A 15,032-nucleotide genomic window follows, 5' to 3' on the forward strand; every position below is an offset into this window, starting at 1 on the left:
CTTGAACTCATTCCAAGTCATCTGTCTACCTCTTCACTGAAATTGTGAAATCATGACCTTCACATCGTCAAGTCCAATGGTCGGTTATTAGTTTACTTGACTGTCAGCATTTGGCACAATTGGTTACTCCCACCTTCTTGGAACTTTTTTATTTCCTCAGATTTCAGAATATTATACCCTCCTGTTATTTTTCCCACTTCTCTTGTTGCTTCTTCTTTATTTTTTTGCCCTTTCTGACCACTAACGATTGGATCTCCAAATGCTCAGCTCTTGGTTCCATTCTCTTCTGTATCCATGTGAAGTACCTTGGGGATCTCATCAATTCTCGTCTATTCCTATGGCTTAAATAGACTTTATATGCCAACTCCCAAATTTAACTCTCTAGTCCTCTTCTCTGTTGTAAATTTCAAACAGTATGTGTTTGACATTGGGATATCAAATACGTATCTCATACTTAACATATTTCATACTAAACTCATACTTTAACAAATGAGATTCCTGATCTTCTCTTCCGGCCTCCTCGTCCTGCATCTTCCCTAATTCAATAAAGGACATCTTCATCTTCCAGTTGTTCAAGCCAAACATCTTTGCATTATACTTGATTCTTCCCTTTCTGTCCCTCCCTGCACTCTAGCTGTCATAAAACCTAGCCACCTGTAACTTCAAAATGTAACCCAAACCTGCTACTTCAACTGCTCCCACCCTGTTTTAGGTTTCCATTATCTCTTACATGGATTATTAATTGGTCACTCTGTTTTCTCTTATCCTCATACCGTTTCTCTAGCCTTCTTTCCCTTCATACATGTGGACAACTTTCTGCACAGTGGCCAGAGGAACCATTTTATAATAAAAGTCAGATCGTGTTACTCTCTTGCTCAGAACCTTCTAATGATTCCCTGTCTCTTTCAGAATAAAAGCTAAAGGCCTTATATTGGTCCATAAGACCTCATGTGATCAAGGTCTTGGCTGACTCTCTGGGCTCATCTCTTTCCTCATCATTCCTCTCTAGCCACACCAGCCTATTTGCTATTCTCCAGTGCTTCTAGCTCATTTCTGTCTCCAGTGCCCCATCTCTCTGATCATTCTTCCCTTTAGGTATTTGCGTACCTTGCTCCCTAATTCTTTCAGGTCTTCACTCAAATATTGCTTATTCATGACACTTTCACTGATGACCTTATTTAAAACAGCAAACTTGCCCTTCCCCCCAGTGGCTTTGCTTCATTTTGCTTTGGAGAAGTTATTGCTATCTGACATTCCACGTATTTTGCTTATTTGTTGTCTCCCAACTAAAATGTCAACTCTATAGGGCAGTGATATTTATTTTGCTCAATGCCGAATCCCCAGAGCACAGAAAATTCCATGACACGTGGTAGATAGCTTAAGTATTTGTTGAACAAACGAATGAATGATTGAAACTTTAGGGCTGTTCATTCATTGAACTTACTGTTCAATGAGTGGAAAAGTCTAGGTGGCTGGGATAAGGAGAGGAAGGGGTCGAGGGTCATAGGATAAGTCTAAAGTTATTGCAAGGAGCCAGATTAGGCAGTGCAGTAGGTGATAAGGGCAGTGGTCTTTATCCTAAGGACAATGGGAGTGCAAGTATGATTTTAGGTAGAGGATGACGTGATCGTATTTCTATTTTTTAAAGATAGCTCTTGCTGCCCAATGGAGTTGGCTATCAGGAGACCTGTTCTACACTAAACATCATACAATATGATGGGAAGGAAGACAGTCACATCCCCTGCCCTCAAGGAGCATATGGTTTAGTGAGGCAGAGAGAAAACAGACTATCACAAGAGTGATTATTTATTTCAAAGGGAAAGTTGTGGAAGACTGTAATATCGAGCTATTACATGGGTTAAGAAAGGCCTTCCTCTTCAGAGTGATTTTTGTTTTCTGTTTCATGCAGACTAGAAAACTGCTTTTAACACAGACCCATGTGCATGTGAGCTACCCATCTTTTCTGCTTGGTGACAGACATGGCATATTATCTTGGCCTTCTCATACCTGAGGGCGTTCTAGTTTGAGAATAAGTAAGTGCAGGAGGGATTGCCTCAATCAAGGCACCAAGGTCATTCAGAGAAATGCTTTTAAGAGCCTTCCACCCCCAACCATACACACTCGAAGGGATGGCCAGGTGTGTGAACAGGAATGACCATGCTCCCCAGAGTAGCCAGGTTTGGAGATGGAAATCAGGAGCTCTGAGTGTAGAGGAACAGAGTTTTACTGTCTAACTACTCAAAATGTGAATTTTTGTTGGGATGTGAATCTACATTTAATAGCTAAATTTAAATTATTGGTTTTTTTTTTATTGAATGCTTTTAAATTTGCCTAATAACAAATGTTAAGCAACTTTGACTTGTATCTAAGAATTACGTCATACCACATTTACAAATTTAGTATATCTAGTACTGGGCTGGTGAAACAATTGACACACAGTGAATGGTTGTCTTGTTTGCTCTAACTGTGACGTGATCTCGGTTTTCCTGTGTTCTTTACCGTTAGCCGTTACGGAACACCTGAAGAGCTAAAAGAATTGGTTGACACCGCTCACTCAATGGGTATTACAGTCCTCTTAGATGTAGTGCACAGCCATGCCTCCAAAAATTCAGAAGATGGATTGAATATGTTTGATGGGACAGACTCCTGTTATTTTCATTCTGGACCTAGAGGGACTCATGATCTTTGGGATAGTCGATTGTTTATCTACTCCAGGTAGGTACACGTAACGTGCAAATGTCTTCTTTATTTAAAAAAATCTCAAGGAATTTTACTAAATTCATTGTATGTGTACTTTCTCACGGGCATTTAATTTCTTAATTTGATTTTTAAAAATTTTATGAGGCATGTTTAACTTACTTACAGAATTTACCTTGTTTTGTATAGCACATGTTTTCATGGTGAGTTGCATTAAATTTCAGTTTTACAAATCTTAAGCCATTTAAAATATATTGGTTATATTGCCATTTAGGAGGATTAATATGAATAAGTTTTTAATATGTAAAAGACCACTTTATCAGGTTGAATTAGTGATAGCAAATCTCCTTTTAATAGAAAAATATACATTCTTTTAAGTAGGCCTTTTTTCGAAATCATACTTTATGTTTTGCTATCTTAATAATATTATCATGTTTTTTACTGAAGCTAAATTATTATAACTATAATAACAATTAACATTTGTTGGTATGTAATATGTCAGCTCTGGTGCCAAGTGTTTTAGATATATTAGCTACATATTTTATTTTATTTATTCTGCACAGTAACTCTACATACACGTGGTAAGTTATGACCATCTTACAGATGAGTAAACTAAGGCCTGCTGTTGAAGCAGTTTGTTAAGATTAAACACATCTCTGACTTCTTTTCTATGTAACTAGAAGGATGTTTAAGTGATTAAATCTAAATAGCATAATATGGCAAAAATGTCCTAAAAAATCAAAAGTACTATAAACTTGTATCCATTATTTATCATAAGTGAAAATATGTCATCAGGCATTTTAAAAGTAGCAGAGTGGCAAGTAATGTATAACTAATTTTTATAATACATATTTTTGAAAGAATTTAGCGAATTTTCTTTTGGATATTGCATTGTACATTAACACACACATACCTGGAAAACGAGCAGTAGAGAAAAATGCTTCAGCGAATACTTTGATAAAATGAGGAATTCTAATTTTTCAACGTAAATTAGATGACTTTTATATGGAGAAAATTGTTTTTCTTCACTCTTTTCTTGCTATCATACATTATTTTGTATTTCATAGCCATATAGGAATTGCTCATGCCAGATGAAGCAGCATAATATATGAGAAAAGACGCAAGAGGTGGGAGTGGGTGGCAGGGTTCCAGCCTGGTTTCACTCCCGTGCAAATCGATTAATCATTCCGGTTCTCAGGCTTTTGATTATCAGAGGAGGCAGAGTTTTGGGCTAATGCAATTCCCTCTGTGAAGGTATTTTGTATTTGTGTCACCTCTTGGAACATTGCTTTTTATACCATGGATTTATAACAAGTAAAAAGGACTGGACCCGTACTAATTCCGTGATATAATCCACTAGTTACATTATTGAGTAAATTTTATAAAAGTAGATTGTGGACAAGAAATACAATTAATTGTACTCTCTGATTCATATTTGAATGAATAAGAGTTGACTTCTATAGAACTGTTCCTTGTGAAAAAAATACATTAAATGGTTGAATTTTTATGTTATGAAGCAATTCTTCTGTAGAACTGTTTCTTAAAAAGAAATACATTAAGTAGGTGGATTTTTATGTTATAAAAAAATTATTTTATTAAAATATCTATTATAGTGTGTTTTTCTGTATCTTGAGCTCTCAAAGTCCATTTAAATTTGTCCAATTTTCTAAAGAAAAGGGATTACACATAATTGTTTTAAAAATCATTTCTATTACAGAAATTAAGACATAGTTAACATTTTTATTTACTACTTGATTTCTTTTGTTATTGAAATAATCTTTCTCAGGTGCTTACTTTTGGTAAATAATGTACAGTATGGTTTTAGCTTATTATTATTTTTATTATGACAATTTTTTTGGCTGTATTATGTCATATAGGCTTAGTTCTCTGTAAATTTAGTTTCATTAAAAAAGTATTTGGGGGCCTGGCCCCATGGCCAAGTGGTTAAGTTCGCATGCTCTGCTTCGGCGGCTAGGGTTTCGCCAGTTCAAATCCTGGGCACAGACATGGCATTGCTCATCGAGCCATGCTGAGGCAGCGTCCCACATGCCACAACTAGAGGGACCCCCAACTAAAAATACAGAACTATGTACTGGGGGGCTTTGGGAGAAAAAGGAAAAACAAAAATCTTAAAAAAAAATTGTATTTGTATTATTCTGTATGTCATTCTATTTGACAGTATCTAAATTTTCCAATTTTTATTGTATTAGTATTTTCTATATAGGCTTCTACTACTAGTTATGACATTAAATGATATAGATAAAATCCTACAAAGCCAAATTAAAAAATTTAAATCTCCAAATTTAAACAAATAATTCTTTAATACTTAGGTTTTTATGTAAAATATTAAAGATTCTAGGACTCTGAATTATTTTCTCAGTAGTATGTGCCATTTATTAAAAACTTTATTAACAAAATTTATCATAGCCTGATGAAATTTATCAGGCTTTTTCTTTTACATTTTCTTCCTTCTATTCTGATTAGTTGTAGCATATGTAACATAACATTGCTTTGGTGCAATGCTAAAGCCATTTTTATAATCAGCATTCATGATTAAAGTCCTACTCTGCTCTTTTGGGCATTGCTGCTTAACACACGAGCTCAAAATTTAGTGACTTTAGACAATAGCAGTTGTTTATTTTTCTCCCAGATCTGCAATTTGGGCATAGGTCATCAGGGACAGCTAATCTCTTCTTCACGTGCTGTCAGCTGAAGTGGGTGGAGCATCCACTTTCAGGATGCTTTGCTCCCATGACTGACAGTTGGGGCTGGCTGTCAGGTGGGCCAAAGGGCCTCAGTTCCTCAACTTGTAGGCCGCTCCACAGGCTGCTTGGGCCTTCTTACAAAAGTGACAGTTCCAAATAACAGGGCGTGCAGGCTGCCATTTCTTATGGTCTGGGTCTGGAAACTGACACAGCATTATTTCTGCTGTAAACTATTGGTCAAACAGTTACAGATTCCAGGGACAGGGGACATGGACGTCTTCGTTCAATGGTAGGAGCTTTAAAGAATTTTAGGGCTATGTTTTAAAATTTCCACATCTGATAAGTTTTGACCACACACAATGAATATGGTACTTCACAAATTCAAAAGAGATGTATTGAAATACCTGTTTATATGGAAATATTATTATTTTTCTCAACGATATTTCTGTGGTAGAGAGTTTTGTTTGAAATAGGCAGTTTTTACAAAATATACTTTTGTTTGTAGAAGTAATAGTGCCATTGTTGATAATTAGAAAATATAAAAAAGCACACAAAATCCAAAATAAAATTATTATTCTTTATAAATATAAATAACATTCTTTGTACCTGAGTGCATTTTAATGAGTATCTGTTACGTGCATATAAACACATATAAATCCAAGCCTTCACTATTACTCTCCATGTAGAATAGCTACTCTGTCTGTAATTTTGGGTTGTTCTTTATCCAGGTGAAATCGGAAACTACAATTTATATTTCATATTTTAAAATATAAGTTGTTTTGCACTCCTTACCTTTGATATGTTGATTAATATTATACTCCATTGAAAAGTATATATAAAAATGGTACATGGTTCACCTAAGACGTAAGCCTCTTCTTTGAAAGCTTGTAATAATTTTTGAAATTATTATAGTTACTGTTTAGAAAAAATCTTATATACTATCAGCTTCTGTAGAGATATGTTGCTGGTGCTCATTTCATCCTATCTGTGTGTCACAACTTGTCACCATTTATAATCTCTGATTCAAGTGCCATCATCAAAGTTATCAGAATTAAATCTCTCACTCCGAGTAATACCGGAGATCCTGACTGTGCTATTTCATTACCTGCTCTGAATAAATTTCCAATCAGGAGCTGCCCATGTTTTAATTTTCTATCTACTCAGCTGAACTGCCTTCTAGCTCTGCTAAATGACTAATGACAGCTCATACCAGACATTGGGTTGTCCTTTCTTTAGTTGGTAAAGAGAAAACTTTCTGACAAATCTGTCACCCATAAGTTTCAGAAGTTTGTAGAGTGAGAAGTAATGGATATAATTTAGTGGTCTCAGGTTTAAGTTTTGCACGTGCATCTGGTGCCATGTAAATGCACTTGATAAAACAAGACAGCTGTGGATTTGTTGAGCTTAAACAATTATTATGCCTTAACCATTACTACAGCTTCAAACGAGTACCTTTTCTTTGTTAAGTATTTCTTTCAAGATAAGATATTGAAACTCAATGGAGAAAGCATTGTAGAGCTAATGCTTATTGTTCCCCTGAACCTTACATTTGGGTATGGAAGTAGTGTGATCATATTCCATCAGCATGGGTTCATAAGCAGGAAGGTACTTCACTCTGATCTTGCGTTACTAGAGTTCCTTTCAGAAACAAGAGTGGATCCAGTTTGCTGTTTTAGGGTCATAACCACATGAAATAAAATACCCCTTAGTATGGACACTATAATATTTGGGGATGTTAATCGTGCTAGGCCTTTTCTACAGGTTAGAATGTAGAGGGGAATTCATGGGGAGGCTTCTCTGCTCAGAGTGGATATTTGGATCTTAAATAATCTATGATATAGGTTTTTTGTTTTAGTTTGTGAATATAGTGAATTACATTTATTGATTTTGAATGTTAAGCCAATCTTGCGTTCCTGGGATAAACCCTCATGAACATAGGTGCTAATATTCTAAACAAAGTTTTAGGGTATTTTTATATTGTATTTCATCATGACCAAATCAGTTCTCAATGATGAGTCTTAACTTAAGGATTGTTGTGCATTGATATACTAGCTAATGAACATACGAGACCATCATTATTAGCAAGATATTTGAAAACTAAGCATTTAGGGCATGAATCAAAAACTCTAAAATTATTATTTTTAAGAGAGCTTTAAAATCATTTGCTACTTTGTGATTTCTTAAAAGCAAAAATACCCCAGAAAGCCACATCCCATTGAGTGGAATAATTGCTCTTTTTGCTGTAGTAAAAATGGCCACAGTAACACCGAGAAAATAGCATAGGGTAAATGTATACAAGTACTTTTGAAAACAATTTGGTATTACCTGGAAAAGTTGTAGATTCATATATCTACGTAGATAGATTTCTCAAGCATAGATATATATATCTATGATATATATATCTATGCTTGAGAAATTCTGAGCATATGCTTATCAGAAGTTTGGGAAGAAATAGAAATTTAAACATCACACCCTTTAGGGTATATAGGACATTTTCATAGTTAATTTGAAGTAACTATTTCCAAAGAAACTTCAGCTATGGAGAAAGAATTTGGGGGAAAATATCAAAAAAACTTTCTAGCATTGTGATTTCATTGCCACAAATGATTTCAGTCATAAAAATCTTTGTATTTGCATACAGATGAGTGGAGCAGTTTTTGCTGAACTTAAAATTGTTCCAGTTTTAGTTTATCTTAAGCTCATTGGTTAGAAATATAAATATGATTATAAATATGAATGAATCATTGTGTGGTTCCTTGGCGAGATCACCTGACTACAGGGAAAATGGAAATTTACAAGCTGAATTTCATGAAAGATGGTAGATGGTGGTGGGAGTTGAAAAGAGTTTCATAATTTAATAGTCACAACCATCGATCCTCTCTTTTCATTTATATCTATGTATTTTAGTGAGTCATTACAGACAGGACAAGCATTAAAATCATATATCAAAGTAGTTTTAACTTTAACCAGACCTTGATTATTTTATGTGTATTTTTAAATTCGTTTCTTTGTGTGTATGAGTTTACAGTATACTTACTATATCACTAAAGTGGTATGTATATGCAATTAATAAATACATACATATATAGAGGACTCTGCTGAAATGTTGTGTTTTTGTGGTTTTTTTGGTGAGGAAGATTGGCCCTGAGCTATCATCTGTTGCCAATCTTCCTCTTTTTGTTTGATGATGATTGTCCCTGAGCTGACATCTGTGCCAGTCTTCCTTTATTTTATGTGGGGTGCCACCACAGCATGGCTTAATGAGCAGTGTCTAGGTCCGTGCCCGGGGTCCAAACCTGCAAACCCTGGGCCGCCAAAGTGGAGCATGTGAACTTAACCACTGTGCCACTGGGCCAGCCCCTGAAAAGTTTTTACTAGGTGGGCACACGATCAAAAACAGTTTACAGGTCAGTGAATTAGACCACTGCTTAAGTAAAGTGACGTTAACAGCAAAGATTGTTCTTAAAAGAAGGAGAAACTATTTTCTTCTGATCAATTCATTCATGAATTTATTGATTTGTTTATTTGATAAACATATTGAGCATCTACTGTATGTCATATCTTTACGGAAATGATGTTTTCAATATATTTTAATGTAGCACAAAACTCTAAAAGAAATGTTTAAGTTTCTTTGGATAGGTTTCAGAACATTTAATATTTTTTTAATTGAAGTAATACAGCATCATTTTAGACAGGCAAATGTCTGTCCTATTTGCTTTATAAAAAGCAAGTGATGCTTTTTTTAATAAAGCATTTGTAAATGATGGATGATTAACAGACAATTGCAAATGATGGATAATTAATAGACAATTTTGGACATAGATTTAGTAAACAGCTAACTATTCCAAAGGGAGAGAGACAATTACAAACAAATAAACAATAACATAACCTATTCATTAAGAATATTAAAATCTCATAGTAAGATTATTAATAATGCTAGATGTCCACATAAAAAGTTGTACTGTTCTCTTCTTTTATAGTATTTTTCTTTTCTTTTTAGTATCTCTTCCTGTTTAAACCAGAACCTTAGTTCAGTTTGATTAAGGAAAATGGGTAAATCTGCTATTTCAAAGAAAGTAGAATTGGATTCAAAATTCAGACAGACTAATTCTCTTTTGTACAAGAGATTAAGAAAGTTGCTATATCAATCTAATCTGTCTGGATTTGCGTTTGAATGCTGGAAATATAACTCCCCTCTCAGGGTTTAGGAGATTACTCAGCCCAGCAGAAAGGTTTCTGTTGCTGCAGCACCGTGCAGGGGTAAGGATTTACAGTCTTTGTGTAAACTTTGTTCCTGGTATTACCTGCCTCATTTATTCCCCACAAGTCTAAAATTGAGGTGCATGGGGATATCGTGAGAATACCTTTAGTATTTAGGTCTTACTCACCTGTAACATTCACCTTCTCAAATCCAAACTCACTCTAAAGTAGGTCAGTTCTACTCGGTAATTTACCTTAAATTTGAAAATGTGCATTGCTCTAAAAGCAGCTTCTTTAGCTTAAGACAGGGGTATGTGCTTGTGAAAATGGTCTGAAAGTCCCTATTCAATGATTATTCGTTTAAGTCTGGGAATTTTGGAGTCTATAATAAAAATATCTGGGTTTTGTTTATGGTCTTTTTAAACAAGCAGGTAAAAAGTGAAAAAAATCAATTTTTCTGTTTTTCTGTGCATGTAACAAAACAACTCGTTTAAATACGTCTGTTTTCTAGGGCATGGACTAGCAGTTTTGGAGTTACGGAGAGCTATTTCATGGTTTTCTAGCTGAATGATTTCCTTAGTGTTATGCTGTAGATAAATAACCTATGTTATGTTGAGCTAATTATTTTCGGAATATATAGGTATCTCAAATAATTCTGGAGGGACACATATTTATAAGTAATATAAATTTATTCATTTTTGACAGCTTTTTTCTCTTCATTCATTTAGATTAGTGATCAGGCGTAATTTTCTCTAATTTCTGAATTTCCCGTCCACATTTTGTGTCGATGAGATACCCCTAGTTGCTTGTACCTTGGGTCTCTAGCCTTCCATCTTTTTCTTTCACCGTTAGTAGTAAGCCATCAGCCTCAGGGTTTATTTTATTCTCTCCTCACAGGTTAAAATAGCTCCCCAAGATTAGACCTTTGCCAGTGGAGCATTTCAAAATTCTGTCTGCTGAAAGCATCGGAAAACTCGGGGGCACTTGTAGTTAACATCTTCTCACAGCGCTTTAGGAAACAAAACAGTGTGAGAACCAGCTTATCCCAGACTGAATCTCTGCTCCTAGTACCGCAGTGAGGGCAGCAAATGAGGCCGACCAGCTGTCCACTTGGGCTTCCCTGGTGTTTGTGACGTGACGATAATTGTGATGATTACAGGGATCGCCTTGGTTAAGGATCATTCAGTTTGGACGCATTAGGTCTTTATGTACATTACTGACCTTCCTTGTCTGACGACCTGATGTAAAATAACTCCTGTTCCCAGCCCTTGCCTAGCTCTTGTCCCTGACTAATTTTTCTCCATTGCACTTATCACCATGTGACATTCTAAACAGATAACTTGTTTATTTTTAATTTTAGTGATATACTTGTTGTTTTAGATATTAAATGTGGAAGTTAATTTTTTCTTATAGAGAATATTATATTTAAAGTAAAGCTGTCTCTTTTCTGTTTCTCTGTCTCATAAACTTTTCACCATCACATTTACTTGCCACAAATGTGACACTGCAAAGAACTGATTTGGTGGGGTTAATAGTTTAGAACTGAATTCAATGAAGAAAGGCACAAAAGATACTTCCAGCCAAAATGATAATAATAATAACAAATACTATGTAGAATTAAGATGTAAGAGATCTGATATAATATAAACTAGGTGGTTTGGGAATTAAATGACCTTTACCTCCCTGATCTTGAACCAAGCAGCTGAACGCTTGAATCTCAGTTTCATGTGTAAGAGCTCATAATGATCATATTATTTATGTGCCACAGGGCAATTGTTCAGACTATATAAAATAACATAATTGAAAATGCATGGCAAACTAGAGTATAGAATATTATGGAAAGTTTGGAGCTGTACTCTCAGATTTTTACTAAAAATGAAAGCAGGGCTCAGCTCGCAAACCAGGCAGGTAACCAAGGGAAGCCAGCCAGGTGTTGCTTTTGACAACCTGGAGTGAACAGGTCATCTGAAGGGGCTGCCACTCAGAAACCCCTGCCAGTTGTTTCCTTCCATGTGAGAATGTGGCCCCTGTGGCCACATCTTCCAGTTCTTTAAGAGAAGTCAGAAGTCCACATTTTATATGAAATCTCTCATTTTTTAAATATTTGCAGTTAATTTAAAGTTTTGAAATCACTGTGCAGACCCAAGGAACACGCGTGTGGGATGGATGGAATCCCTGGGCCTCTGGGGCTGTCTCTGGACTCCAAGATGTGTCCTGGGTTATGACAGTGTCAGTACCTACCAACCTTCCAAAATTAAATAGTAAATTGAGTAATGATTCAAATATGATAAGGATAATGATACTTTTATGGCTTAAATACAGCATTGTAATTTATTTTTCTTTTTGGATTAGCAAGGGTAATTTTATAAAACTAAACTGGTAGTATGGTATTATCACTCAGCAGAGTTATGTTAACATCTCCTTGATTTTAAGTAGCAGATAAATCAACAAAATAAGTGCCTTTTAAACCAGGCTCAATAAAACGAAATTATGTATATTAGAGAAATTAACATAGTTAAAATTCAGTAACCTTTATTTCTTTAAACACCTTGCATCTAAGTTGTAATTTCTTTAAAAAACTGTAAATGTAGTTACTGACCTTTGGGGACAGTATAGAGAATGGGAAGCAACCTGGGCTCTAGGTCTCGGCCTGGGATCAAATACTAGATCTGCCGTTTATTAGCATGTAACCACACCCACATTGGTTAATCTTTTTAACTTTAATTTCCTCCTCTATAAAATAAGATTCTAATTGTACCTCCGTCCTATGATTGTGAAGTTGCGTGACACACTTATCCCAGTGCCTAACTTGTAGTCATGATAATTGCCTTAGTTACTATCATTACTACTGTATCATTGTCACAATTATCTTTTGGGCAGATTAACCAGCCAGCTTAGTCCTCTGAAACATAATTAGAGGCATGAAGACAGGTAACAGCATTTTTTTCCATGAGCCAAAATATGTGCCATAATGGCTGTGGGTCTTTGTTCACTTTGGTCTCACACTATTTTTTAAAAGAACGTTAAGCCCTTTTCTTGGTAGAAGCACAAAATTAGGAACAGTTGTGGAAATGGCCGATGGTGAGCAACATCTAACAGTATTGAGAGCGATGGTAGAGAAAACCCGTCAAGGTCAGAGACCAGAACTGAAAGCGCAGCAATGTCAGGCCACTAAGGTGCAACAGCAAACAGTTCCACACACTGTAATTGTCCCTTTGGGCATCATTAGACTGTAGTGTGGCATAATAATTGGTCATAATGAACGTGAGTCAATAAAAAACTTTGTCATGTTCAAAAATCTCTTTTTAAGACACTAGGAAAAAGCAAAATGTAATTTCAAAGTATTTCTGTTAAAAATGCTAGATTTTTAAATGCTGTTTTAAGGATTAAGTTAAAGTTATCTGTCAAATATTCTTTAATGAGGATTACTGTGAAGACTTTATTTATGTAGACTGCTTAGTTCCCCTCCAATGTGGAATAAGCAAAGTATCCCTCTACTTGTTATAATTTTTAAAATTTTCAGGTGCCAAAGGCATTTTATTAAAGTTATTGAATTAACTACCTGCTTATTTTGCATCTGCAATCAGGGACCATCTGATATATTTCTAGGACAATAATTTTGGTGCTCTGTTCTGAGGGGGAGACAGATTTTTAGTTTCAGAATGTTTATTCTAAATCAGAGTATTCAGTCTTTCCCAATCATGGAGTTAGGTGACAAATTCTTTAGTATAATGGATAAACAGTTTTCTGTAATAGGACCTAGATTAACTCAGGCAGGAAGGGCCTATGTAGTTATTACAGTCTCTTTCTGTTTCGTGTGGCCATTGATGTGGCAACGGTGGTGAGTGGGGAGATCATACCTTTGTGCCGGTTGTCCGGTGCCCAGTCTGGAATAGCGTTTGCCCCTGCTGTTTGTCTTCTTGACAGAATGTTCTTATTAAGGGTTGCCTTATAATAAGCTAGCATGGATTTGCTTGGAGTTCAGTTTGTCCTTGTAGCTTCTGTCGTGTGCTCATCTCCTAGTTTGTGTGCTCACATCTGAAAGGCTATCAGAAGCAGCTCATCTCTCAGTCTTTTCCTAGCCCTTTCCAGAAGTAAGGTATCTAACATCTCCTGTACAAAAAGAGAATTCAGGGAGCTTAGTGATAAAATGAGGTGGGTGAACACAGCAAACACTTTCGGGTCATGGGGGTGGTGAGAGAAACCCTTGGTGCTGCTGTTCCCGCTGGCCACGTGGTACAGGAGACCGCCACGCTGCCAGGCTGCTGGCTGGCGGGGTCACTGGAGGTTATAGGTCAGGTGTATATAAAATAAGTGTGCAAAATAGAGACCCGAGAGTCCTGCTGAGGAGCATATAGAACAACACAGTCCAAGAGAAATAGAATACAAGCCGTATATGCAATTTTAAATATATTCTAGTAGCCACATCCATCTCTAAAATGGTGGTTAAAAAGGAGCCTACCTCACGGAGCCGTTGTGAGATTTAAAATATTAAAAATATGTAAAGTTCTTAGAACACTTCCTGGTACATAATAAGAATTAGTTGCTGTTCCTTGTAACTTCCATGGTTTGTTCCATATCCAGACTTATTTCTTGAGCTCAGATTTATGTATCACGCAAGCTCTGAGCGTATATCCATTTAGCCATTACAATTCCTCTTTCTATCACTTCCAGTTTCTCAGTTCCATATTCTCTGTCCTACCCCATGCCGCGATTATCTACATGCACTCTCTGCTCTCTTACATCTTAGTGTGGGTCTTATTATACCAGATGTTGGATTGTGTTATTATTATTTAGTTTACTTCTCTACATGAAGCAAGGATATAAGCTTGAGCAAGGCCGAGTCCTTCAGGACTAGAACAGTGCTTGAGCCATTGAAACACAAATTTGTTGAATGGATAAATAAGTGAATGAATACATTTATGCTTTTTAATGCTTCTAAATTACAATATAGGTCTTATACATCTTATAACCCTATTGTTTAGCACAGTACCTGTACCAGAGGGTAGACTGTCATGTTTGTCCAGCTGAGTAAAAATGAAACCCATTATCTCTATGAAGTAATACTTTTAGAATATTTTAGGTCCTTTTATTCCCAGATACAGAAAATGGTGTGTCAGTTAATTCATAAAGTGACAATGGCATCTTTGTCACAGCTCTTTGTCCCACATACTAATTTGGGAAATGATCCACCAAGGAGGAAGGTTCCACAGGATCTCACTGTGTGTCACATGAAGAGTGTTCAGTGCTCAAATAAATTTGGAAAACCTTGAGTTAAATCAGTTCAACACTTTTCTTTGTGGTTGAAATTCTTGGAATTCTTAATTAGCTAATGTGCATTTTGAATCTCCAAGTAAGTGCTATACAATAATACTTCATTTCTCAAATTTCTTTGACCTTGAAGCACTTCAATGCACTTAGAAGAGATTT

The 15,032-nt window shown here is 35.8% G+C and overlaps 1 protein-coding gene across 2 annotated transcripts in view; it reads left to right on the forward strand.

Moving 5' to 3' along the window:
• The window catches only part of GBE1 (1,4-alpha-glucan branching enzyme 1), a 246,815-nt gene that overhangs the window by 121,984 nt on the left and 109,799 nt on the right, over positions 1-15,032 (forward strand). For both annotated transcript variants that reach the window (XM_046648014.1, XM_046648015.1), the window contains one exon: positions 2,506-2,715. In XM_046648014.1, the coding sequence (XP_046503970.1) occupies positions 2,506-2,715 (210 nt within the window). The remainder of the gene's footprint in view (positions 1-2,505; positions 2,716-15,032) is intronic.

Source organism: Equus quagga, chromosome 21, assembly GCF_021613505.1.
Source record: "Equus quagga isolate Etosha38 chromosome 21, UCLA_HA_Equagga_1.0, whole genome shotgun sequence".
In the NCBI taxonomy this organism is placed as follows: Eukaryota; Metazoa; Chordata; class Mammalia; order Perissodactyla; family Equidae; genus Equus; species Equus quagga.